The sequence below is a fragment of the Mytilus edulis genome, chromosome 4, assembly GCF_963676685.1.
Source record: "Mytilus edulis chromosome 4, xbMytEdul2.2, whole genome shotgun sequence".
Classification (NCBI taxonomy): Eukaryota; Metazoa; Mollusca; class Bivalvia; order Mytilida; family Mytilidae; genus Mytilus; species Mytilus edulis.
Window position 1 is genome coordinate 76,192,351 of NC_092347.1, and position 27,829 is coordinate 76,220,179.

Consider the following 27,829-nt stretch of genomic DNA (forward strand, 5'->3'; position numbering starts at 1 on the left):
TTTAATAAAAAAAAAAATGTTTTCTTGTCGCTAAAAAGCTTCTTGTCGCTTCTTGTCGCTAAAATTATTCTTCTTGACGCTTCTTGACGCTTCTTGACGCTTTTTGTCGCTAATTAGTGAGACCCTCAAAAGTAAATACCGGGAAAAAGCTGGGATCTGTTCCGTCAGTGTGACTTCTTCTTTAGTTTCAGAAAACCATCAACATGCTGATGTTTACTTTCCGGCTAAACTGGTGTGGAACTAGTCCGTACCGAATCTTGCCGGTAAAATGTAAACAAATAATTGCGCTCTTGTCACCTTAACATTTTCAGAGGGAAGACAGATGGAACGATCTTCTTTAACCAAAAGATGTGTATATATTGAAGAACCGAATGAAAAATTAAATCAGGATGATATGAGAAAATATTTTCCATCGGCCAAACAAATTTGTACGATTAAAAGTCCGTCAACAAATTATGAGGACGACCCAACAATTCATTGGTTGTTACTGTTTGCTTCTGAGGAAGGTAATCAATAGTTATTTTAATTTCTCTAAAACGCAGAATAAGTTCAAGTAAGATATATATTATTTATTTTAATACATAATATATATATCTTGTAAAATCACACTGCCTATAAATGGGGAGGGGGGGGGGGGGGGGGGGGCAAGGGGTTTATTTTTTGTAATAAATTCCATTGTCTGTATAATGTTGTACAAATTATACATTGTAGTTTTGTTTTTTTTTACTTTAATTGTACTAATTTTTCTTACAAATTATAATTTGTATTTTGACTTTGTACACATTTTTTGTACAAATTATAATTTGTAAAAATAAAAATTTGTATGAAATTTGACTAAAATTCACTTATATAACTATTACAATAACTTATCATTTGGATTTTGTTATAAAAAAAAAAGCATTGATACACCGTATATAATTTTAATTCAATGACCAAACAATAAACGTTATGTTGTACTGTTACACCACTGTCCAAGGTTAATTCGGCCCCAACTGACATGTTTAACCCTGCCACATTCTGTATGTGCCTGTCTCAAGTCAGGAGCCTGTAATTCAGTGGTTGTTTTCATTTATTATTTCTTTGTCTTTTTGTCTCTTTTTGAGAGTTGTCTCATTGGCAATCATACATGTCATGCATGTACAGTTGTACATCTCCTTTTATACTTATTTACAAAATACAAAAATAGTATATATGTATCATTTGTTTGAGCATGTGAGTGAAATATTGCCTTTGGGAATTACATGTACACAACATCTTTTGCTTTTAGCATTAATATTTAGAAGTTCTACTCATTTACTTAGTATTTACATGAAAGAGAACCCTGACTATAAATTTTTCAAAAGCTTTTTACTTGGTTCACATAGTGAAAAGTGAAGCTCAGAAACTGTTGCTACATTTAAAGATGTGTCTTTAACAGCTTCAAAAATTTAATTTCTCGATAAAATATCCTTTAAATAAGTGAATATATATGTTAAAGCCTAACCAGATCCATACAAGCAGTTATATAATAAGATCTACTGACAGTACTGTATTGGTTCTGGACCGGACTGATTTTAAGATTTCATTTACTGATATCTGTTATTGTCCCTTTTCAATTCCTTGTTATCTGTTTTAAGCCAAATCAATTTACTGTTTTGCTGTTATTTGAACCCCCCTTGCCCCCCCCCCCCCCTAACCTAATGTATGATATCTTTGATGAATACAAGGAGGTTGACATTTATAATACTTCTACTTCTACCTTTTAGTGACCGCCTTCAACATGTTGCCTATAAATGAGGGGGGGGGGGGGGGGAGGGGGGGGGCAAGGGGTTTAACTGTTATGCTGTTATGGGGTAATTTAATTCTTTGTTATCTGTTATTCTGAAAATATATTTACTGTTAGCTGTTATTGTCTTATTCCTTGTTAGCTGGTATACTATTATTTTTATTGTAATCTGTTATTGTGAGATTGTATTTGCTGTTAACTGTTATTGAAAATTGGAATGTTAGCATTTTGACAGCCAAATTGAATCTTAAATAGAAATTGAAGAACATTAAACATTGTGATTTGGATGGAGAGTTGTCTCATTGGCACTCATACCACATCTTCTTATTATCACTATTGGGGTCTTTCCACTGGTGATATGGAGGTCACATATTTGCAGGAATTCAGTAACAACTTGACATAAAAACTGTCTGGTCCAGGACCATTCCAGTATACATTATTATTATCCTTTGTAATAAATTCCATTGTCTGTATAATGTTGTACAAATTATAGTTTTTTTTTTTTTACTTTAATTGTACACATTTTTCTTACAAACTATAATTTGTATTTTGACTTTGTACACATTTTTTGTACAAATTATAATTTGTAAAAATAAAAATTTGTATGAAATTTGACTAAAATTCACTTATATCTATAATACTAAAATTACGAGGTCCAATTTGTCAGCCGTCATCACGTAAAAACGACGAATCACAGAATTCAACTTTATATATATATATAACTAATATAGTACTAAGGTGTAGATTAAAAATTACACCACTCCAGGCCCTTTTGTTTTCCACGTAATTAATATTGCCAATAATTAAGAAGTTCCGGGTCGAGTCCGCTACCGATACCAATAGTATATTCACCTGTTACCTTATCTGTACGTTCCGCATCTGACAGGGGCACCACCAAACGTTGTATTCAGGACTAATATTCTATATACACGGGTCATAACCACAGGGTTAATTTGACACTACTTAATTGTAAAATTGTTACCTATTGTAGTATTTTAATCAGTAAGACTTTCTAAGATAACAATACGAATACTAAAAATCTGGACTAAAAATAAGGCGTATAGGTACAGTTTTCAATTTGTTAGTGGGCATGACGTAAAACAGCAAAGCAAAGAATTCAACTTTATTTATAACTTATATAGGACAATGCTGTTGATTAAAAAATACTCCATTCCAGGACCTTTTGTTTTCCAAATAATTAATATTACCAATAACTGATAAGTTCCAGTTCAACGGGTTCAAACAGAAAGACTTGAAAGCAGAGACAAACTGTGTATCTTATAATCGACATGACTTTATCAGATGACAATACTAATACTAAAATAAGGCTTGCGCATAGTTATCTACTTTATTTAATTCAGTCACGGACCCGTGATATCACGGGTGTGTTCTAGTAACTATTACAATAACTTATCATTTGGATTTTGTTATAAAAAAAAAGCATTGATACACCGTATATAATTTTAATTCAATGACCAAACAATAAACGTTATGTTGTACTGTTACACCACTGTCCAAGGTTAATTAGGCCCCAACTGACATGTTTAACCCTGCCACATTCTGTATGTGCCTGTCTAAAGTCAGGAGCCTGTAATTCAGTGGTTGTTTTCATTTATTATTTTGCAGATAAATCAGGCTCGCCGCTGTTAAATTTCTCTTTTGAATTGTTTTTCGTTTGTCATATCAAGGCCTTTTATATCTGACTATGCAGTTTTGGTTTGCTCAAAATAATCATAGTCGAAGGTGGTATGATGAGCTATAGTTGTTAATTTCTTTGTTTTTTTGTCTCTTTTTGAGAGTTGTCTCATTGGCAATCATACATGTACATCTCCTTTTATACTTATTTACAAAATACAAAAATAGTATATAAGATAAGATAAGATAAGATAATTTTATTAACCAATCATGGTGCCCAAAATTTAAGCTATACAATCAAATAAATTACAAAATAAAGCACAGAAAATGATTAGAATGATTAAAGTACATTTAAACAAGAAAAACACATGAATACACATTTACACTAATTAACCTGATATAAACCAAGTTATTGACAATACATAGTTGTTATGGGTGCCACTGTGACCTGGGGAAATTACATAGATCTTTAGGATAGTTCTAGGTCTATGGGAGACAACTCCTGATCAATTTTATTTCCTATAGATATATATATATTTTTCTTCTATTTTTTTTTTTTTTTTTTTTTTTTCAAACAACAATATTTTCTATAATTTTCTTTCGTTCTTCAGAAAGGGAGTGCAATAAATTAGATAAGTTTGAAGTAACAAACAAATCTTCAGATGAAAGAATCCAAACAAATTTCATTTCATCAGATAATCTTGAAAAATTTTTGAATTTAGAATTTAAATTAGATAGATGTTGAGATCGAGTATCTTTTAGAACAGGACATTTTAAAAGAAAATGCAGTTCGTCTTCAACTGCGTTTTTACATAGCTTACACTTTCTGTCTTCAAGCTTTAATTCCAATATACCTCCCTCTTTCAATTTCAAGATCATGACAGCTAGTTCTAAATCTTGTGATTATTTGCCTGTCTTTTTTTGAATTCATTTTTAAATATGGTTCAAACATAAAAATATTTTTAAATTTTCTGTAAGTTCTTAATTTATTGCCAGATTGTAAATTAGTACACTTCCCAGAATTGCTTTCTAAACTAGCTAACCAGCTTTCTTTAATTTAATAGTTAAAGATGTTTTTACTTTTTTTTAGAATATGGTTTTGTCATGTTTGTTTAAAGTTTGACTGGTTAACAAATAGATATTCTAAGTCTAGAAATTTAAATATATGTTTAATGCTTCCTATCCAAGATTCCTGGTTATGTTTGTCTATAGAATGAGATAGATTTATGGCTTCCCTTAGAATAATATTTGAAGGTTCAATATCTTTCATAAGATGGATCCAATATTTTACCATATTCATTATTACATAATACAGTGTAGGGAGTGAACCTAGTTCTCCTCTACATGCCATATTTGATGTTTTTATATTAACTCCAAGTGAAAATTTACAAAGCTTAGTATGAATTTTCTCTAGTACAAGATAATCAGTTTCTTTTGATATAAAGTTATCCAAATGTATTTGTTTCTTATGTGGTATATAACCCCAAATTTCAGATCCATACAACAAGATTGGTCGGATTGTATGGTTATAGATGTGTAATCAAGTACTAGGTTTTGGGCTTTCCACTGAAAAGGTCTTCCTTAATTTGAAATATGCTTTCATTCCTTTGTTATAAAGTTCTTTCTTTGCAGTTTGGAAACTCCCAGATGATGAAAAATTTATACCTAAGTATGTGTAGTTCTGTACACATTCTAAAGTCTGGTTTCCTAATGATATTTTAATATTTTTAAGTCTTCCTGATTTGTTAGATACAAGAACCTTGGTCTTTTTTATGTTAACTGTCATTTTATAATCAACTGTAAATTTATTTAATTTGTTAACACAATTTTGAAGTCCTTGCTCTGATGATGATAAAAGAACTACATCATCAGCATACATTAAAATATTTAAAGGATGTGTATTTAATGGGATTGGGTCACATGTTTGGTCAAAATAGGTTGGCAAATCATTTAAATATATATTAAAAGAGACAGGGACTGAGATTATCCCCTTGTCTTACTCCTATATTTGATTTAAAAAGGTTTGTCCTGTGTTGGTCTATTTTTACACAAGTTTCTGTGTTTTCATACATACATTTTATAATGTCATAAAATTTTGTTCCAACACCTATACATTTAAGTTTATAAAAAAGGTGGAGATGTGAAACTGAATCAAATGCACGCTTAAAATCTACAAAGCATGCATACAGAGGCTTCGAATTATTTTTCACAAATTTTTGAATGATGGTATTTAACACATACATATGGTCTGTTGTGCGACATCCTTTAGTAAAACCAATTTGCTCACTTCTAATTATATTTCTAGTTTTTAAAAAATTTGTCAACCTGTTATTTAGAATTGAATTAAATAACTTGCCTATGTTATCTGCAATAGTAATGCCCCTGTAGTTTGATGGATCATGATTAGATCCAGACTTGTGAAGGGGGGGGGGGGGGGGGGGGGGTGATAAAGCCTTGGCCCCATAATTTTGGGTAAATACTACTGGAAAATACTAAATTAAAGAGTTTTTGTATTAGAGGGATACTAACGGTTTGGCTATATTTTATCATTTCATTCGAGATCATGCTGAATCCACTCGATTTAGAATTCTTAAGACTTTTTATTGCTTTTTCTATTTCCTCAGGTGTTATTAAGTAGTCAAGTTCATTAAAAACATTTTCATTATGGAATGATTCAAGTTTCTTCTTAATCAAATCATCACTATATTGTTCATTCTTATTTAATTTTTGAAAGTATTCTTGCCATTCAGATGGGTCGATAGTATTCTCAGATTTGTTTTGACTATTATTTGAGATATTTTTAATTTTATCTAGTAGTTGGCAATAGGCTTTGGGATTTTGATCATATAAATTATCGAGTTTATTCATGATGTCTTGTTTGAATTTTCTTATTTTTGCTCTTCTTTGTTTTCGATATGATTTCAGGCATTTAAAAAAGGACCCTCGTACATAAGGATCTGTGTTGTGATTTTGCATTAATTTGTATTTTCGATATAAGTTTTGTTTTAAATTTATTATATCTTGATCTTGCCATTCTCTATTCTTTTTAATTTTCTTCTTCTTGCTTTTTTTGGGTTTTCTAATAATTTTCTTTAGTGATAAATCTGCGGCTTTTAGAAAAATCTTATTTAAATCTTCTGCAGCATTATTAATTGAATCTTGGTCATAAATTTTATCTTTATATTGTTTAATAAAATTTTTGATTTCATTTGAATTTATGGCATCTTGAAATGCTGAGACTGAGTTATCATCCCATATATATTTATCTGGCATTAAAGCTAGATTTAAGTTTCTTTCATAAATTTTTGTGTATCATTTTAACATGCATGAGATCTGACAATGATCTGAGAAATCAGGTAAAAAATTATGAGTGTGAAAATATGTGAAATTTGGTAAGAGTTCCTCAGATGCTAAAAAATAATCGACAACACTACTTCCTAAAGGTTGGAAGCAAGTGTGTGCACCCATTAAATCACCCATTGTTCTGCCATTAAGGTGTAACACCACTAATTCAGCCCCGGCCAGAAAGCACATACCAGAAAGTAGTACATATTTAACGCAAAATAGTTCCTACGCATGAGTGTAACTTTCAAAATATATATATGTAGGATATTTAGGTAGTTTTGGCATCAAATGAAAGCTGAAGGACTGGTGATCATTGTAGAACACTTTTGGACTTTTAATTTTAAATATTTAAAAAACTGCAGCAAATTTTGAAAAGAGGGTACATTTGGTCTGTTTGTCAGATCTGAAGTACCTGTTTTGGTACATCCGAAGTTCTGGGAACCAGTTCTTTCTTATATGCCATGTAAGGTATGTTGATTTTTTCAGTAGAAGACGCCATAAAGTGTTGCTTTGACATGCAATGATTGCCACTTTATTTGAACTTAAAATGAAAGAGGTGTGCCTGGTTGAAATGGAGGAATTTAACATAGAAAGTAATGGGACCATGAATTAGTGGTGTACTTCCTATTACAGAGAATCATCAGAAATCCAAATATTAGAAGTTGTACCTATTCCAATGAAAACAAGTCAAATTGGATGTTAGTAATCATGCTCAGTCATCTTTTTTTGGTTAACAATTTTATTTAAGGGAAATTTCAGCTCTTAAATTGGCATACTAAGGTAGTTTAGCCTTTTATGGTCATACAACATGCATGCAGTTAAGACTTGACTCCAAGTTCATATTTTAGCATTATTTGTGATTGAAATCAATAAAACATGTATATTATGACTTGTATATGGTACAAAAAAGGCTCTTGATCAAATAATCCTATGAATTTTTAAGTTTTATTGTTTTTCTTATGGTAGCCTTTTACAATCTAAGCAAATGGTATATACTCATATTAGAATTCCAAAATCTTACTGTACATGCAATTTTGAACCAGTTAAGCAAGTTATCTAGCTGAGGGATATATAAATTGCTCTTAATAATCTATGTTTAACCACATAAGTATGGTTTATACAAAAAAAATGCCTTTTTCCAAATTAAAGAAAAAAGGGGGGACAATATTCTCAATTATGTCTGAACTTTGGACTAATATATTTTTATTTAATGAAGAACTTCTGATAAGAATATGACTATTGGTAAGCACATAGCCTTCCTAAAAGATATTAATAGATAAAACAATGATATTGAGAATAAAAAAGTATATTGACCAAAATCTAATATCCATATGCAGTTTTCTTTGAATAACCCAAATATTACTACCAGTCCAATTTGAGCTTTAAATTAGTAAAATACTATTTGGACTAAAGCTTTATGTGTTTTTTATTGCTTGAAATAGGTCATAGAATGAAATAAAGTAATGCTCAAGTCAATATAGCAAGTTTGGTTCTGTATTACAGAGAATCATCAGAAATCCAAATATTAGAAGTTGTACCTATTCCAATGAAAACAAGTCAAATTGGATGTTAGTAATCATGCTCAGTCATCTTTTTTTGGTTAACAACTTTATTTAAGGGAAATTTCAGCTCTTAAATTGGCATACTAAGGTAGTTTAGCCTTTTATGGTCATACAACATGCATGCAGTTAAGACTTGACTCCAAGTTCATATTTTAGCATTATTTGTGATTGAAATCAATAAAACATGTATATTATGACTTGTATATGGTACAAAAAAGGCTCTTGATCAAATAATCCTATGAATTTTTAAGTTTTATTGTTTTTCTTATGGTAGCCTTTTACAATCTAAGCAAATGGTATATACTCATATTAGAATTCCAAAATCTTACTGTACATGCAATTTTGAACCAGTTAAGCAAGTTATCTAGCTGAGGGATATATAAATTGCTCTTAATAATCTATGTTTAACCACATAAGTATGGTTTATACAAAAAAAATGCCTTTTTCCAAATTAAAGAAAAAAGGGGGGACAATATTCTCAATTATGTCTGAACTTTGGACTAATATATTTTTATTTAATGAAGAACTTCTGATAAGAATATGACTATTGGTAAGCACATAGCCTTCCTAAAAGATATTAATAGATAAAACAATGATATTGAGAATAAAAAAGTATATTGACCAAAATCTAATATCCATATGCAGTTTTCTTTGAATAACCCAAATATTACTACCAGTCCAATTTGAGCTTTAAATTAGTAAAATACTATTTGGACTAAAGCTTTATGTGTTTTTTATTGCTTGAAATAGGTCATAGAATGAAATAAAGTAATGCTCAAGTCAATATAGCAAGTTTGGTTCTGTATTACAGAGAATCATCAGAAATCCAAATATTAGAAGTTGTACCTATTCCAATGAAAACAAGTCAAATTGGATGTTAGTAATCATGCTCAGTCATCTTTTTTTGGTTAACAATTTTATTTAAGGGAAATTTCAGCTCTTAAATTGGCATACTAAGGTAGTTTAGCCTTTTATGGTCATACAACATGCATGCAGTTAAGACTTGACTCCAAGTTCATATTTTAGCATTATTTGTGATTGAAATCAATAAAACATGTATATTATGACTTGTATATGGTACAAAAAAGGCTCTTGATCAAATAATCCTATGAATTTTTAAGTTTTATTGTTTTTCTTATGGTAGCCTTTTACAATCTAAGCAAATGGTATATACTCATATTAGAATTCCAAAATCTTACTGTACATGCAATTTTGAACCAGTTAAGCAAGTTATCTAGCTGAGGGATATATAAATTGCTCTTAATAATCTATGTTTAACCACATAAGTATGGTTTATACAAAAAAAAAGCCTTTTTCCAAATTAAAGAAAAAAGGGGGGACAATATTCTCAATTATGTCTGAACTTTGGACTAATATATTTTTATTTAATGAAGAATTTCTGATAAGAATATGACTATTGGTAAGCACATAGCCTTCCTAAAAGATATTAATAGATAAAACAATGATATTGAGAATAAAAAAGTATATTGACCAAAATCTAATATCCATATGCAGTTTTCTTTGAATAACCCAAATATTACTACCAGTCCAATTTGAGCTTTAAATTAGTAAAATACTATTTGGACTAAAGCTTTATGTGTTTTTTATTGCTTGAAATAGGTCATAGAATGAAATAAAGTAATGCTCAAGTCAATATAGCAAGTTTGGTTCTGTATTACAGAGAATCATCAGAAATCCAAATATTAGAAGTTGTACCTATTCCAATGAAAACAAGTCAAATTGGATGTTAGTAATCATGCTCAGTCATCTTTTTTTGGTTAACAACTTTATTTAAGGGAAATTTCAGCTCTTAAATTGGCATACTAAGGTAGTTTAGCCTTTTATGGTCATACAACATGCATGCAGTTAAGACTTGACTCCAAGTTCATATTTTAGCATTATTTGTGATTGAAATCAATAAAACATGTATATTATGACTTGTATATGGTACAAAAAAGGCTCTTGATCAAATAATCCTATGAATTTTTAAGTTTTATTGTTTTTCTTATGTTAGCCTTTTACAATCTAAGCAAATGGTATATACTCATATTAGAATTCCAAAATCTTACTGTACATGCAATTTTGAACCAGTTAAGCAAGTTATCTAGCTGAGGGATATATAAATTGCTCTTAATAATCTATGTTTAACCACATAAGTATGGTTTATACAAAAAAAATGCCTTTTTCCAAATTAAAGAAAAAAGGGGGGACAATATTCTCAATTATGTCTGAACTTTGGACTAATATATTTTTATTTAATGAAGAACTTCTGATAAGAATATGACTATTGGTAAGCACATAGCCTTCCTAAAAGATATTAATAGATAAAACAATGATATTGAGAATAAAAAAGTATATTGACCAAAATCTAATATCCATATGCAGTTTTCTTTGAATAACCCAAATATTACTACCAGTCCAATTTGAGCTTTAAATTAGTAAAATACTATTTGGACTAAAGCTTTATGTGTTTTTTATTGCTTGAAATAGGTCATAGAATGAAATAAAGTAATGCTCAAGTCAATATAGCAAGTTTGGTTCTGTATTACAGAGAATCATCAGAAATCCAAATATTAGAAGTTGTACCTATTCCAATGAAAACAAGTCAAATTGGATGTTAGTAATCATGCTCAGTCATCTTTTTTGGTTAACAATTTTATTTAAGGGAAATTTCAGCTCTTAAATTGGCATACTAAGGTAGTTTAGCCTTTTATGGTCATACAACATGCATGCAGTTAAGACTTGACTCCAAGTTCATATTTTAGCATTATTTGTGATTGAAATCAATAAAACATGTATATTATGACTTGTATATGGTACAAAAAAGGCTCTTGATCAAATAATCCTATGAATTTTTAAGTTTTATTGTTTTTCTTATGGTAGCCTTTTACAATCTAAGCAAATGGTATATACTCATATTAGAATTCCAAAATCTTACTGTACATGCAATTTTGAACCAGTTAAGCAAGTTGTCTAGCTGAGGGATATATAAATTGCTCTTAATAATCTATGTTTAACCACATAAGTATGGTTTATACAAAAAAAATGCCTTTTTCCAAATTAAAGAAAAAAGGGGGGACAATATTCTCAATTATGTCTGAACTTTGGACTAATATATTTTTATTTAATGAAGAACTTCTGATAAGAATATGACTATTGGTAAGCACATAGCCTTCCTAAAAGATATTAATAGATAAAACAATGATATTGAGAATAAAAAAGTATATTGACCAAAATCTAATATCCATATGCAGTTTTCTTTGAATAACCCAAATATTACTACAAGTCCAATTTGAGCTTTAAATTAGTAAAATACTATTTGAACTAAAGCTTTATGTGTTTTTTATTGCTTGAAATAGGTCATAGAATGAAATAAAGTAATGCTCAAGTCAATATAGCAAGTTTGGTTCTGTATTACAGAGAATCATCAGAAATCCAAATATTAGAAGTTGTACCTATTCCAATGAAAACAAGTCAAATTGGATGTTAGTAATCATGCTCAGTCATCTTTTTTTGGTTAACAATTTTATTTAAGGGAAATTTCAGCTCTTAAATTGGCATACTAAGGTAGTTTAGCCTTGATGGTCATACAACATGCATGCAATTAAGACTTGACTCCAAGTTCATATTTTAGCATTATTTGTGATTGAAATCAATAAAACATGTATATTATGACTTGTATATGGTACAAAAAAGGCTCTTGATCAAATAATCCTATGAATATTTAAGTTTTATTGTTTTTCTTATGGTAGCCTTTTACAATCTAAGCAAATGGTATATACTCATATTAGAATTCCAAAATCTTACTGTACATGCAATTTTGAACCAGTTAAGCAAGTTATCTAGCTGAGGGATATATAAATTGCTCTTAATAATCTATGTTTAACCACATAAGTATGGTTTATACAAAAAAAATGCCTTTTTCCAAATTAAAGAAAAAAGGGGGGACAATATTCTCAATTATGTCTGAACTTTGGACTAATATATTTTTATTTAATGAAGAACTTCTGATAAGAATATGACTTTTGGTAAGCACATAGCCTTCCTAAAAGATATTAATAGATAAAACAATGATATTGAGAATAAAAAAGTATATTGACCAAAATCTAATATCCATATGCAGTTTTCTTTGAATAACCCAAATATTACTACAAGTCCAATTTGAGCTTTAAATTAGTAAAATACTATTTGAACTAAAGCTTTATGTGTTTTTTATTGCTTGAAATAGGTCATAGAATGAAATAAAGTAATGCTCAAGTCAATATAGCAAGTTTGGTTCTGTTATAGGTGTAACACCACTAATTCGGGCCCGGCCAGAAAGCACATACCAGAAAGTAGTACATATTTAACGCAAAATAGTTCCTACGCATGAGTGTAACTTTCAAAATTTGTAGGATATTTAGGTAGTTTTGGCATCAAATGAAAGCTGAAGGACTGGTGATCATTGTAGAACACTTTTGGACTTTTAATTTTAAATATTTAAAAAACTGCAGCAAATTTTGAAAAGAGGGTACATTTGGTCTGTTTGTCAGATCTGAAGTACCTGTTTTGGTACATCTGAAGTTCTGGGAACCAGTTCTTTCTTATATGCCATGTAAGGGAGCTACCATTTGATTTTTATGGGGGGGGCTAGGATGAAAAATTTTGTCCTGCATTTTTTTTTAGTTGTAATCTCTGTCCTGTCTTTTTATTTTTCACTCTGTTCGGTCCTGCCTTTTTTTTTTAGTTTATCCTGACTTTTTTTTACCTAAATTGTCGTCCTGACTTTTTTTTTTTTGCAAGTGTCTCATCCTGCCTTTTTTTTTACTCAAAACTCCTGTCCTGCCTATTTTTTTCAAATTTCATCCTAGCCCCTCCCATAAAAATCAAATGGTAGCTCCCTAAGGTATGTTGATTTTTTCAGTAGAAGACGCCATAAAGTGTTGCTTTGACATGCAATGATTGCCACTTTATTTGAACTTAAAATGAAAGAGGTGTGCCTGGTTGAAATGGAGGAATTTAACATAGAAAGTAATGGGACCATGAATTAGTGGTGTACTTCCTGGATACGCAATGATGAAGATATACATAGAGATAGGAGTTGTCTGCCCCTAGTGTTAATAGAACTATCTTTACTTTTTCTTTGAATTAGACAAGAATCACATTTGTAATTGTCAAATAATGGAATATGTTTGTCTGAATCCATTTGGATATGATCAATTTCACAAGCAGTTCTTGCATTTTTAAAAATCTCCTGCTATCATGATTTTTCCTGATTGGGAATATTTTACTATATCATTTTCAATCATTTCAAGAATATTATAATTCAATTTTCTATAGTAGGAAGAATTTTCAGGTGGATTGTATACAAAACAAATGTATAAATCTTCCTGAAACCCGAAGAATGTTCTGTCTAACTTTAACCATATAAAATCATTTGTGGCATGTTCTAAAAATTTAACACCCGGTCTTATTGTATTAAGTATATATACTGACAAGCCACCATGTCTTTTCCCACTAGGTTTGGTTCTAGGTCTTATAAGATGAACCGGTCTTTGAAAATTTGGAAGTTCTAAACAATTATCCAGATCACAGTGGGTTTCTTGCAAGCAAAAAATGTCTTGCTGTAAAAGATTGTCAACAAAAATATCATCTTCAAATTTGTTAAATCCCTTACTAATATAACCATTGATATTCCATGTTGAAATTTTCAAGTTTTTTTTTGTATAAATCATGTGTGCCTACAATGATCAATAAAATAAGCATACACTAAAACCAGTAAATATAAGTCATAAAAATATGAGTTGCATGTAACTGTGTACTACAGAAATTTGTGAGTGTAAAGTACATATATACATTTCTTTATATTCATAAAATTGTACATTTTCATATCATTTGTTTGAGCATGTGAGTGAAATATTGCCTTTGGGAATTACACAACATCTTTCGCTTTTAGCATTCATATTTAGAAGTTCTACTCATTTACTTAGTATTTACATGAAAGAGAACCCTGACTATAAATTTTTCAAAAGCTTTTTACCTGGTTCACATAGTGAAAAGTGAAGCTCAGAAACTGTTGCTACATTTAAAGATGTGTCTTTAACAGCTTCAAAAATTTAATTTCTCGATAAAATATCCTTTAAATAAGTGAATATATCTGTTAAAGCCTAACCAGATCCATACAAGCAGTTATATAATAAGATCTACTGACAGTACTGTATTGGTTCTGGACCGGACTGATTTTAAGATTTCATTTACTGTTATCTGTTATTGTCCCTTTTCAATTCCTTGTTATCTGTTTTAAGCCAAATCAATTTACTGTTTTGCTGTTATTTGAACCCCCCTTGGCCCCCCCCCCCCCCCTAACCTAATGTATGATATCTTTGATGAATACAAGGAGGTTGACATTTATAATACTTCTACTTCTACCTTTTAGTGACCGCCTTCAACATGTTGAAGTTTATGTCACTTGTACTGCGCATTGCTTTGTGGAGACGTAACGTTATATACAGTGAAAAGTTCAACATTTTATGATTTCAAAAAAAATTGATTATATCATTTTTATATAGTGGTAGTGCATATTTTTATTTTATATATTTATATATTAAGATAAAACTATTTACACATGATGAATTTACTGACTGTAGGTGTAGGTTGATATGGCTGTTTTGAACGACTCTATCATGTCTATAGAGTCGCTCATAACAATACTCAAAGGAAGGCTGTTCCAGTTTTTAATTGTTCTTGGATAGAAAGATTGTTGGCGTATCTGTGTTCTGCAGGATGGAATCTGATATGAGAGTGCATGCAATAGTTCCGGGACTGTCTGAGCGGTTGTATTGTAAGACATAATAGTGTCCTATGAAAAAGTGTCCACATTGGACACTTTTTCATTGAAATTTTGGTATTTGATAATGTCCATTGCCATGGAATGGTGTCCCTCAAAAGGACAGATTTTTACTGCTAACAATACGCAATAGTGTCCACTCACAGGACAAATTTTCATAGTTGCTATTAAATTGTGTCCTCTATTAGGGAAGTACAGTATACAAAGGTCATAACAAAGTTTTATTATACTTGAATTTTAATTAAAATATGAAGGATTGATGAGAAATTGATCAATATACAAATGTAAACAAATAAATAATGGATGGAAGTGAATATATAGAGAAATTTAAGTTCTAAGAAATTCCCAGCAAATTGTAATGACAATGAAAGAATAACAATAAGAAGGAAGTGTAAAATCAAATATGAAGAACTTTGTAATATTTATTATGTCAGATAAGAAGGCAATAGAAAATAAATAATGTCCATTGCCATGAAATATTGTCTCCTAAGTGGACAGCATTTTACAGCAACAGTTATGAAATATGGTCCATCTGCAGATCAAATTTTCGTGGTGAATGTTATTTAATTGTGTCCTCAAAGGAAAATAAAATGGAACAGCATCTACAAATGTAACATGTATATAATTATATTAAAAAATATAGATATGAAGATAAGGACGGTATGAGTGCCAATGAGACAATTTTTATGTCAAAAGAACTATATATTAATTATACCCCCGCTTTAAAAAAGGGGGGGTATACTGTTTTACCTCTGTCTGTCCGTCCGTCCGTCCGTCCGTCAGTCAGTCCGTCCCATGAAACTTTCGTCACATTTTTCTCAGGAACTATACATCCACCCTTTCTGTAATTTGGTATCAACATTTATATATGTCAGCCATACCGTGTGATGCGTTTTCAGATTCATCACTTGACAACTTCCTGTTTACCGAACACTTGTCTGATTTTACACATGATAGCCAAGTTGAAAATTTTCGTCACATTTTCCTCAGGAACTACAATACAAGGATTTCTGAAATTTGGTTTCAGGATTTATATAAGTCAGCTATACCGTGTGATGCGTTTTCAGATTCATCACTCGACAACTTCCTGTTTACCAAACACTTGTATGATTTTACACATGATAGCCAAGTTGAAAATTTTCGTCACATTTTTCTCAGGAACTACAATACAAGTATTTCTGAAATTTGGTTTCAGGATTTATATAAGTCAGCTATACCGTGTGATGCGTTTTCAGATTCATCACTCGACTACTTCCTGTTTACCGAACACTTGTATGATTTTACACATGATAACCAAGTTAAAAATTTTCGTCACATTTTTCTCAGGAACTACAATACAAGGATTTCTGAAATTTGGTTTCAGGATTTTTATAAGTCAGCTATACCGTGTGATGCGTTTTCAGATTCATCACTCAACAACTTCCTGTTTACCGAACACTTGCATATTTTTACACTATTAATATTATCCACTTGCGGCGGGGGTATCATCAGTGAGCAGTAGCTCGCAGTTTCACTTGTTCAAGTTTGTAATTAAAGTTAAAATGCGTCCAGTAATAGCAAAAGGCAATATTGGATATCATTTAATACTTTAATCATATCAAAAAATGTCCTGTGAAAAAAATGTCCACCTGGACAATATTATGGTAGTGAATAATGTCCATGTTCATGGACACTTTTTTATACCTGAGGACATGTTTTCATAGGAAATTGTGTCCAGGACACATTTAAATAAGTAAATATTGTCAAAATGTGTCCGGTGGACATTTTGTCATGGAGGACACCCATACAGAAATTGCTGACAAAAGCACATAAGTTTCACATGTGAAGCACATGAGATGCAAGTAAGAATTGTATGCAAGTCAGGTTGCTCACATGTGCAGTTTGGTAGTTCATATGTGCCCACAAAAATCTAACATATTAATGCTCACATGTGCAATTCCAACCTCAGGTGAGCTTTTATCATCCATGTTAGTTTTATGTTAGTTTTGTACTTTGAAAAGTTTTTCCATTCTTCTATCCATTCAAAACTAACCTATATCATTGCTCATATGAGCTTTTTCAAAATGACATGCCCAGTCAATTATTAAATCCTACATAATAAGTCTGTCTGTTTTTGTGATGGCAATGAGGTGGTATGAAATTTTATAGAACATGACAAGGCGTGCATCAGTTCTTCTGTATGCTACTCAGTCTCTTCATTTTAGGGGATCAATCATGTCACTAACACTTGATGTGTTTCTTTGTCGTTTAGTGACAAACCTAATATACTTTCAGTAAACTTTTTATACTTTCACTTTTCCTGTAATGACCTAGTCCAAATAGTTTTGCCCTCTTGAAGGGGTATATTGTTATGTGTGGTGAATAGCCTTTCAATACACCATAATCATTTGGACTAGTTTTGACCTAGCATTGACAGAACTAGACATGCCTTATCCAGGCATTCAATGTCTCTGAAAAGAATTTATCTTTGTACTTTAATAATGTATAACATATATAGATAAAAAAATCAAAGACAAGTGCCCTGAATGCTATTTTGGAAAGATGCAACCTATGACTTGAATATTTGGAAAAACTAGAACTATTATCTTGAACTGTTTCTCTCCACTATCATTTAAAAAGCTTCAACTCCTGTACAATGTTTTAATCACTACATCTGTTCTCTGCACCGTTTTGTATATAATTAAATTATTAACTGGTTTTAAATAAATAGGCCACATATGCACCAGTTATGAATCATCTTTATTCAAAAGGAAAACTGGAAGAACTCGCTCCAATTGGCAAATCACCCTATACCAACTCACCCCAACTTTCTACTGCATTTTTGCAACTTGCCCCACTTTCTACTAACACACCCCACTTAAGTTATCTTACTTGCCCCTCTAATTAAAACAGTTTAATCCAGATGAATAAAGGCCTACCAATAGCCCCACTTGTCAACAGGAGTTAAATGTGAGTGAATAAAGGCTGTCATCTCGCACCACTAATTGATATAGTTACAATGTAAGTCCCACTGAATTCAGACCTGCCAGCCTTCCCCACTAATGAAATTACATCACTGATTGCTCTCTAGCGTTTAATTATACTTAATTATTAAGAAAAAGTTACCAGTCTGTTAATTTGTATAAAATCTGTCCATAGGTTCCAAAGTTGATTTCTGTTATTTAACTTCAGTTTGCCTCAACTAAATGTTGATCAAGATCAAATCAAGTTTGAATTTAAGTGGCGCCACTTTAACCGTTCTAGAGTTATGCCCCTTTACAAACATAAAAATTGCTGAATATTTCGTTTCCGTTCTCTTACTTTGTTTGCCTTAACCAAATGCTATGAAACTTATTCAAAATGCTGATTATCTCAAAATACAGATTAAGTTCGAATTTCGGGGTGTTACTTTTACTGTTCTATAGTAATGCCCCTTTACAAATGAAAAAAAATGCTGAATTTTTCATTTCTGTTCTCTTACTTTAGTTTGCTTCAACCAAATGCAATGAAACTTATCCATAATGCTTATTACTACACAATGCAAATCAAGATTGAATTTTGGGGGCTTCTAGAGTTATGCCACCTCACAATTTAAAAAAATGCTGCAATTGTTTGTTAACGTTCTCTAACTTAAGTTTGCATCAACCAAATTTTATGAATCTTATATATATATATACGAAACTAAGATCAAGTTCAAATTTGGGTAGGGTCACTTTTATTGTTCTTCAGGTATATCTCTTTATAACTTAATATGATATGCAAGCGGGGGAATTATCTGTGTCCCATGGACACATTTCCCATTTATTTCATAACGAGAAGAAGCATTCAAAAAAAGATTTAAACAGAAAAAATAAAAAAATGTATATAGATCTTAGTGTATTATTATAATGGTTTTCATCATAGACACCAATTTTCATTTTTTGGAGAATATTGCATGTACTTTTTATACGACCGCAAAATTTGAAAAAATTTTCGTCGTATATTGCTATCACGTTGGCGTCGTTGTCTGCGTCGTCGTCGTCGTCCGAATACTTTTAGTTTTCGCACTCTAACTTTAGTAAAAGTGAATGGAAATCTATGAAATTTTAGGACAAGGTTTATGACCACAAAAGGAAGGTTGGTATTGATTTTGGGAGTTTTGGTTTCAACAGTTTAGGAATTAAGGGCCAAAAAAGGGCCCAAATAAGCATTATTCTTGGTTTTCGCACAATAACTTTAGTTTAAGTAAATAGAAATCAATGAAATTTAAACACAATGTTAATGACTACAAAAGGAAGGTTGGTATTGATTTTGGGAGTTTAGGTCCCAACAGTTTAGGAATTAGGGGCCAAAAAGGGACCCAAATAAGCATTTTTCTTGGTTTTCACACCATAACGTTAGTATAAGTAAATAGAAATCTATGAAATTTAAACACAAGGTTTATGACCATAAAAGGAAGGTTGGTATTGATTTTGGGAGTTTTGGTCCCAACAGAATAAGGGGCCCAAAGGGTCCAAAATTAAACTTTGTTTGATTTCATCAAAATTGAATAATTGGGGTTCTTTGATATGCCGAATCTAACTGTCATGACTGTGTATGTAGATTCTTAACTTTTGGTCCCGTTTTCAAATTGGTCTACATTAAGGTCCAAAGGGTCCAAAATTAAACTTAGTTTGATTTTGACAAAAAATGAATCAGTTAGGTTCTTTGATATGCTGAATCTAAAAATGTACTTAGATTCTTGATTATTGGCCCAGTTTTCAAGTTGGTCCAAATCGGGTCCAAAATTAAACTTTGTTTGATTTCATCAAAAATTGAATGAATGGGGTTCTTTGATATACTGTACCAAATCTAACTGTGTATGTAGTTTGTCATTTTTGGTCCTGTTTTCAAATTGGTCTACACTAAAGTCCAAAGGGTCCAAAATTAAACTTAGTCTGATTTTAACAAAAATTGAAATCTTGGGGTTCTTTGATATGCTGAATCCAAAAATGTACTTATATTTTTTATTATGGGCCCAGTTTTCAAGTTGGTCGACCAAATCAGGATCTAAAATTATTATATTAAGTATTGTGCAATAGCAAGTCTTTTCAATTGCACAGTATTGCGCAATGGCAAGAAATATCTAATTGCACAATATTGTGAAATAGCAATTTTTTTTTAATTAGAGTTATCTTTCTTTGTCCAGAATAGTAAGCAAGAAATATCTAATTGCAAAATATTGTGCAATAGCAAGATTTTTTTTTAATTGGAGTTATCTTTCTTTGTCCAGAATCAACTTAAATCTTTGTTATATACAATATACAATGTATATTCACTTTTTACTACCAACTGATAAATTAAAATAATCTTTACCATTCAGTGATAACAAGCAGTTTTTTTACATCTTAATATTTTATGATGTATTTAAATGTCAGAGTAGTTATTGTTGCAAACTCCATTAGAAATATTAATTGAGATTGGTTTTGGAACAAGGGAAAGGGGGATGTGATTAAAAAAATTGGGTTCAATTTTTCTCATTTGAAATTTCATAAATAAAAAAGAAAATTTCTTCAAACATTTTTTTGAGAGGATTAATATTCAACAGCATAGTGAATTGCTCTAAGAGAAAACAAAAAATTTAAGTTCATTAGAACACATTCATTCTGTGTCAGAAACCTATGCTGTGTCAACTATTTAATCACAATCCAAATTTAGAGCTGAATCCAGCTTGAATGTTGTGTCCATACTTGCCCCAACCGTTCAGGGTTCAACCTCTGCGGTCGTATAAAGCTATGCCCTGCAGAGCATCTGGTTCCCATATGTACCCACTTGTCTTCGGTCTTATTCAGTTATATGTTGTATAGAAAAAAATAATGGCCTCATACTTTTGAATTGATGTCTGCAATAGTCATGGAAAAGTCATGAATCAGTTACTCATTTGGACAAACTACTTTTGATACAGCTTTTAGAAACAAGTATAGGTCATTACATTGTAATGCCACATTGAAAGTCAGGGTATTCTATACAAAATGTTTTACTGACCCTAATTGACTTTAATTGCTTTTAGCATTTGTGAAGTGTTTTATAATATAAAATTTAAATTCCTGTCCTTAGATATATCTGAAATTCATCAAAAATTTCATGATCCTCATTTATTATTTTTCCTTACAGATGCTGATGACTGTGCTAAACAGAAAAGAAAACAGGTTGAAGATAACTATGATCTTATGATACATCACTGCAACAGACCATGTGATATTCCTCATGACTGGATTGGGGTAGGAGCTTTGAACAGCAATTAATACAGCTGTTATTCCAAAAATTTCTAAGCTTGGTTAAGGGGGCACGCATGTATAAATAATTTTTTTATACGACTGCAAAAAAAATTTGCATTCGTATTTTGGTATGACGTTGGTGTCGTTGTCGTCATCGTCGTCCGAAGACACACTGGTTTTCGCACTATAACTTTAGTTAAAGTAAATAGAAATCTATGAAATTTAAACACAAGGTTTATGACCACAAAAGGAAGGGTGGGATTGATTTTGGGAGTTTGGGTCCCAACAGTTTAAGAATTAGGGGCCAAAGAAGGGCCCAAATAAGCATTTTTCTTGGTTTTCGCACAATAACTCTAGTTTAAGTAAATAGAAATCTATGAAATTTAAACAAAAGGTTTATGAACACAAAAGGAAGGTTGGGATTGATTATGGGAGTTTTCGTCCCAACAGTTTAGGAATTAGGGGCCAAAAAGGGGCTCAAATAAGCATTTTTCTTGATTTTCGCACCATAACTTTAGTAGGAATTAGGGGCCCTTTCATCAAAAATTGAATAATTGGGGTTCTTTGATATATATGCCAAATCTAACTGTATGTAGATTCTTAATTTTTGGTCCCGTTTTAAAATTGGTCTACATTAAGGTCCAAAGGGTCCAAAATTAAACTTAGTTTGATTTTAACAAAAATTGAATTCTTCAGGTTCTTTGATATGCTGAATCTAAACATGTAATTAGATTTTTGATTATGGGCCCAGTTTTCAAGTTGGTCCATATCGGGGTCCAAAATTAAACTTTGTTTGATTTCAACAAAAATTGTATTCTTGGGGTTCTTTGATATGCTGAATCTAAACATGTACTTAGATTTTATACGACCGCAAAAATTGAAAATTTTTTGGTCATATATTGGTATCACGTTGGGGTCGTCGTCGTCGTCCAAATACTTTTAGTTTTCGCACTCTAACTTTAGTAAAAGTGAATAGAAATCTATGAAATTTTAACACAAGGTTTATGACCACAAAAGGTAGGTTGGGATTGATTTTGGGAGTTTTGGTCCCAACATTTTAGGAATTAGGGGCCAAAAAGGGCCCAAATAAGAATTTTCTTGGTTTTCGCACTATAACTTTAGTTTAAGTAAATAGAAATCTATGAAATTTTGACACAAGGTATATGACCACAAAAGGAAGGTTGAGATTGATTTTGGGAGTTTTGGTTCCAACAGTTTAGTAATTAGGGGCCAAAAAAGGGCCCAAATGAGCATTAACCTTGGTTTTTGCACAATATCTTTAGTATAAGTAAATAGAAATCAATGAAATTTTGACACAAGGTTTATGACCACAAAAGAAAGGTTAAGATTGATTTTGGGAGTTTAGGTCCCAACAGTTTAGGAATTAGGGGCCAAAAAGGGGCCCAAATAAGCATTATTCTTGGTTTTCGCACCATAACTTTAGTATAAGTAAATAGAAATCTATGAAATTTAAACACAAGGTTTATGACCATAAAAGGAAGGTTAAGTTTGATTTTGGGAGTTTTGGTCCCAACAGTTAAGGAATAAGGGGCCCAAAGGGTCCAAAATTGAACTTTGTTTGATTTCATCAAAAATTGAATAATTGGGGTTCTTTGATATGCTGAATCTAACTGTGTATGTAGATTCTTAATTTTTGGTCCCGTTTTCAAATTGGTCTACATTAAAGTCCAAAGGGTTCAAAATTAAACTAAGTTTGATTTTAACAAAAATTGAATTCTTGGGCTTTTTTGATTTGCTGAAAATCTAAACATGTACTTAGATTTTTGATTATGGGCCCAGTTTTCAAGTTGGTTCAAATCAGGATCCAAAATTATTATATTAAGTATTGTGCAATAGCAAGAAATTTTCAATTGTACAGTATTCAGCAATAGCAAGAAATCTTCAATTGCACAGTATTGTGCAATAGCAAGAAATTTTAAATTGCACAGTATTGTGCAATAGCAAGAAATCTTCAATTGCACAGTATTGTGCAATAGCAAATATTTAAAATTGCACAGTATTGCGCAATAGCAAGAAATATCTAATTGCACAATATTGTGCAATAGCAAGAAATTTTCAATTGGAGTTATCTTTCTTTGTCCAGAATAGTAGTTGAATCAACTTAAATCATTGTTTTATACAATATACAATGTATATTCACTTTTACTACCAACTGATAAATTAAAACTATCTTTGCCATTCAGTGATAACAAGCACTTTATTCTACATTTTAATATTTTATGATGTATTTAAATGAGTAGTTATTGTTGCAAACTCCATTAGAAATTTGAATTGAGATCAGTTTTGGAAAAAGGGAAAGGGGGATGTGAAAAAAAATGGGGGGGGGGGGGGGTAAATTTTTCTCATTTCAGATTTCATTAATAAAAAGAAAATTTATTCAAACATTTTTTGGAGAGGATTAATATTCAACAGCATAGTGAATTGCTCAAAGACAAAAAAAATATTTTAAATTCATTAGACCACATTCATTCTGTGTCAGAAACCTATGCTGTGTCAACTATTTAATCACAATCCAAATTTAGAGCTGAATCCAGCTTCAATGTTGTGTCCATACTTGCCCCAACCGTTCAGGGTTCAACCTCTGCGGTCGTATAAAGCTGTGCCCTGCAGAGCATCTGGTTGATTATGGGCCCAGTTTTCAAGTTGGTCCAAATCGGGGTCCAAAATTTAACTTTTTGATTTCAACAAAAATTGAATCCTTGGGGTTCTTTGATATGCATGCTGAATTTAAACATGTATTAAGATTTTTGCTCATGGGGCAAGTTTTAACTTTGTTTGATATCAACAAAATTTGAATTCTTGCGGTTCTTTGATATGCTGAATCTAAACATGTATTTAGATTTTTGATTATAGGCCCAGTTTTCAAGTTGGACCAAATCGGGGTCCAAAATTAAACTTTATTTGATTTCAACAAAAATTGAATATATGGGGTTCTTTAATATATGCTGAATCTAACCATGTATTTAGATTTTTGATATTTGGGCCCGGTTATCAAATTGGACCACATTGAGGTCTAAAGGGTCCAAAATTGAACTTTATTTGATTTCATCAAAAATTGAGTTCTTGGGGTTCTTTGACCATATGCTGAATCTAACCATGTATTTAGATTTTGGATATTGGATCATAATAGGTAAATGTCCAATTTATAAAAAAAATAAGTTTTTAAGTTTAAGTTCTTAGACCACATTCATTCTGTGTCAGAAACCTATGTTGTGTCAACTATTTAATCACAATCCAAATTCAGAGCTGTATCAAGCTTGAATATTGTGTCCATACTTGCCCCAACTGTTCAGGGTTCTAACTCTGCGGTCGTATAAAGCTGAGCCCTGAGGAGCATCTGGTTTTAATATAGGATTTGGATATATTTTCTCCTTAAGTGCATTTTCATGTTAGTTTAAATCGAAAATTTTCTTTTCATATTTTTTTTAAATGGTTATAAAATTTCCTATGTATTTGTCTGTCCATCATACTATTGGTATTAAAATCATAAATAGAGAACCGCTTTTTAAAATGCTTGACATTTTAATTTAATGCTTTGAACCACTTTTATAGACAGGTTTAATTTCATTTTTGTTGTTTTACTGTACATGTGTCAATTGGTCTCTTTTGGAGAGTTGTCTCATTGGCAATCTGACATAACGAATATTTTATTTAATATATTTCATTTTCTCAGTTTTTACTTTTTCAATGTCAAATTAAATGTACTTGAATGTTGGGGAAAATACAATTTTAGTTTCCAGCTATTAAAAGGATCTGTCAGTTGCTTGGGATATTGGTATCTGTGAGTGCTTAAACATATGTCTAATATTAGAAAGAAAAGGGTAAAAGGGAGCTTTCAAATAAAACAGACAACAGCATGAAAAAAGAACAGAGGAACAGTCCACAAAACACTTGAAGAAATTAAGATTTAGCAACAAGAACATCACAAAAACATTCTGAGTCAAGTCAATAAGAACATCACAAAATCATTCCGAGTCAAGTCAACAAGAACATCACAAAAACATTCAGAGTCAAGTCAACAAGAACATCACAAAAACATTCCGAGTCAAGTCAACAAGAACATCACAAAAACATTCCGAGTCAAGTCAACAAGAACATCACACAAAACGAGTCAAGTCAACAAGAACATCACAAAAACATTCCGAGTCAAGTCAACAAGAACATCACAAAAACATTCTGAGTCAAGTCAACAAGAACATCACTAAAACATTCCGAGTCAATTCAACAAGAACATCACAAAAACATTCCAAGTCAAGTCAACAAGAACATTACAAAAACGAGTCAAGTCAACAAGAACATCACACAAAACGAGTCAAGTCAACAAGAACATCACCAAAACATTCCAAGTCAAGTCAACAAGAACATCACAAAAACATTCCAAGTCAAGTCAACAAGAACATTACAAAAACGAGTCAAGTCAACAAGAACATCACAAAAATGAGTCAAGTCAACAAGAACATCACAAAAACATTCTGAGTCAAGTCAACAAGAACATCACAAAAACATTCTGAGTCAAATCAAAAGAAATGACAAATGAGATAACAATCTGACTATTGCTAAAAACCTTTAAATTTTTTTTCTGTGTCATTGTGTTACTATCTCAATGATGTACTCCAGACATCTTGTTTTATTTACAACACATTTTAATACATATAGTACAATGTTTAATATTAATCATATGTTAAAGATATTCAGTTTGAAGTATCAGTTTGTATAAAGATTTTTAGTATGAATGCACCCTAATCAGTTTACCCAGACAAGGGCGTAGCTGCCATTAGGCACTTTAGGCACGTGCCTATACATAATTTTTCACAAATATTTTTATGCCCCAGTAGAGGGGCATTATGTTTTCTGGTCTGTGCGTCCGTCCGTCCGTTCGTTCGTCCGTCCGTCTGTCCCGCTTCAGGTTAAAGTTTTTGGTCAAGGTAGTTTTTGATGAAGTTTAAGTCCAATCGACTTCAAACTTAGTACACATGTCCCCTATGATATGATCTTTCTAATTTTAATGCCAAATTAGAGTTTTTACCCCAATTTCACGGTCCACTGAACATGGAAAATGATAGTGCGAGTGGGGCATTCGTGTACTGAGGACACATTCTTGTTATTTTTATTTTATCATCCCCCCCCCCCTCTCCACAGAAAAAATTATTTCTATGTTTACAATTGACGGGTTATTTTAATGTTTTATTCTTTTAAGAAAACGTTGGTTTCATTTCCACAGGTTATTTGGTCTATCTTATCTTTCTCTAGGAAGTTATGACTGGATATGTAGCTAAATTCCATTTGAATTATTTCTGTACATTAACTTTAGTTTCAGATTTACAATTTGTACATGTAGTATCATAAAAAACCTACACAATCAATTTAATCAATGTATTTATATCAGCATAATTTTATTTAACAGGAAGAAAGTTCAGGGGACTCTTTTGACAAAACAGGAGCAACAAACCAACCAGAAGAAGTCCACAATCCACAAGTGCCAGGAGAATACAATCAAATTGAACTTGGAGGATACATGCCACCTGTAGAATACATACCACCTGAAGCTGACATGCCACCTGAGGATTGGCCATATCAATTTTATGGACCCAATGAACAAAATCTAAGTGAGAAAAAAGGTCCAGATGATGTTCCAGGTCCTTCAGTTCAGCCTTATCCTTATTATCCACAGTTCGTTCATGGCTATCATGGATTACCAGTCAATCCAAACTATCCCTATCCACAAGATGATGGAAATCAAGATCCTACAAAAGGTGGACAGCATCCACAACCTCACGAAGGACCACAATACATGCCAATAGTACCAAATAATCCATATCAACATCAGGGTCACATGGGAATGCCACAACCAGAACAAGGAGGACTAATTCCACATCCTCCTCCTGGTGGACCACCAGTAGACCCGGACCATACTAATGTTAAAAGCCCAATTCATAAACTAGTGACTACACAAGTAGAGAATCCAGAAAAGACTGATGAGTATAATTCTGGTGAATCATATAAATCAGCATCATCTAACAAGGATGAAGGGAGAGACTTAGTTAGTAATACAACAGAATGATGTAATCCACAAAAAAGTCAGTCTGTACACACTAACATAAAGCAGACATATACTTTTTGATATACATGAAATTTGCAACAACTGATTCTTCTGTAATGTTTTGACAAAGAGGTTATGCTGCTATTGATATTTTTTTATTAAAGAAAATCCATCAGTTGAAAAACTACACACTTATTTACTTTTGTAATCAACACTGCTAGAGGAGATCTAATCACCGATGGAGGTATTACCAGCCACGTATTCATCACTTCTGAGTTTATATGACTTAACATTTATATAGTCATACTTAGAAATTAAGTTACACAAACTTTCAATTTTTCGAAAAAAATATGATTTTTCTATGTCAAGGAAATGACAATAAAATATTGAGAACAACACGTTTTATAATTTCTTGCGTCC

The 27,829-nt window shown here is 31.5% G+C and overlaps 1 protein-coding gene across 1 annotated transcript; it reads left to right on the plus strand.

Moving 5' to 3' along the window:
- On the plus strand, positions 1–27,805 carry LOC139520544 (uncharacterized). Its single transcript, XM_071313276.1, has 3 exons — positions 1–506; positions 21,245–21,351; positions 26,774–27,805. Exons 1-3 carry the CDS (start codon positions 323–325, stop codon positions 27,428–27,430), a joined length of 948 nt encoding a protein of 315 aa, XP_071169377.1. The 5' UTR covers positions 1–322; the 3' UTR covers positions 27,431–27,805.
- The last annotated feature ends 24 nt before the right edge of the window (positions 27,806–27,829 follow it).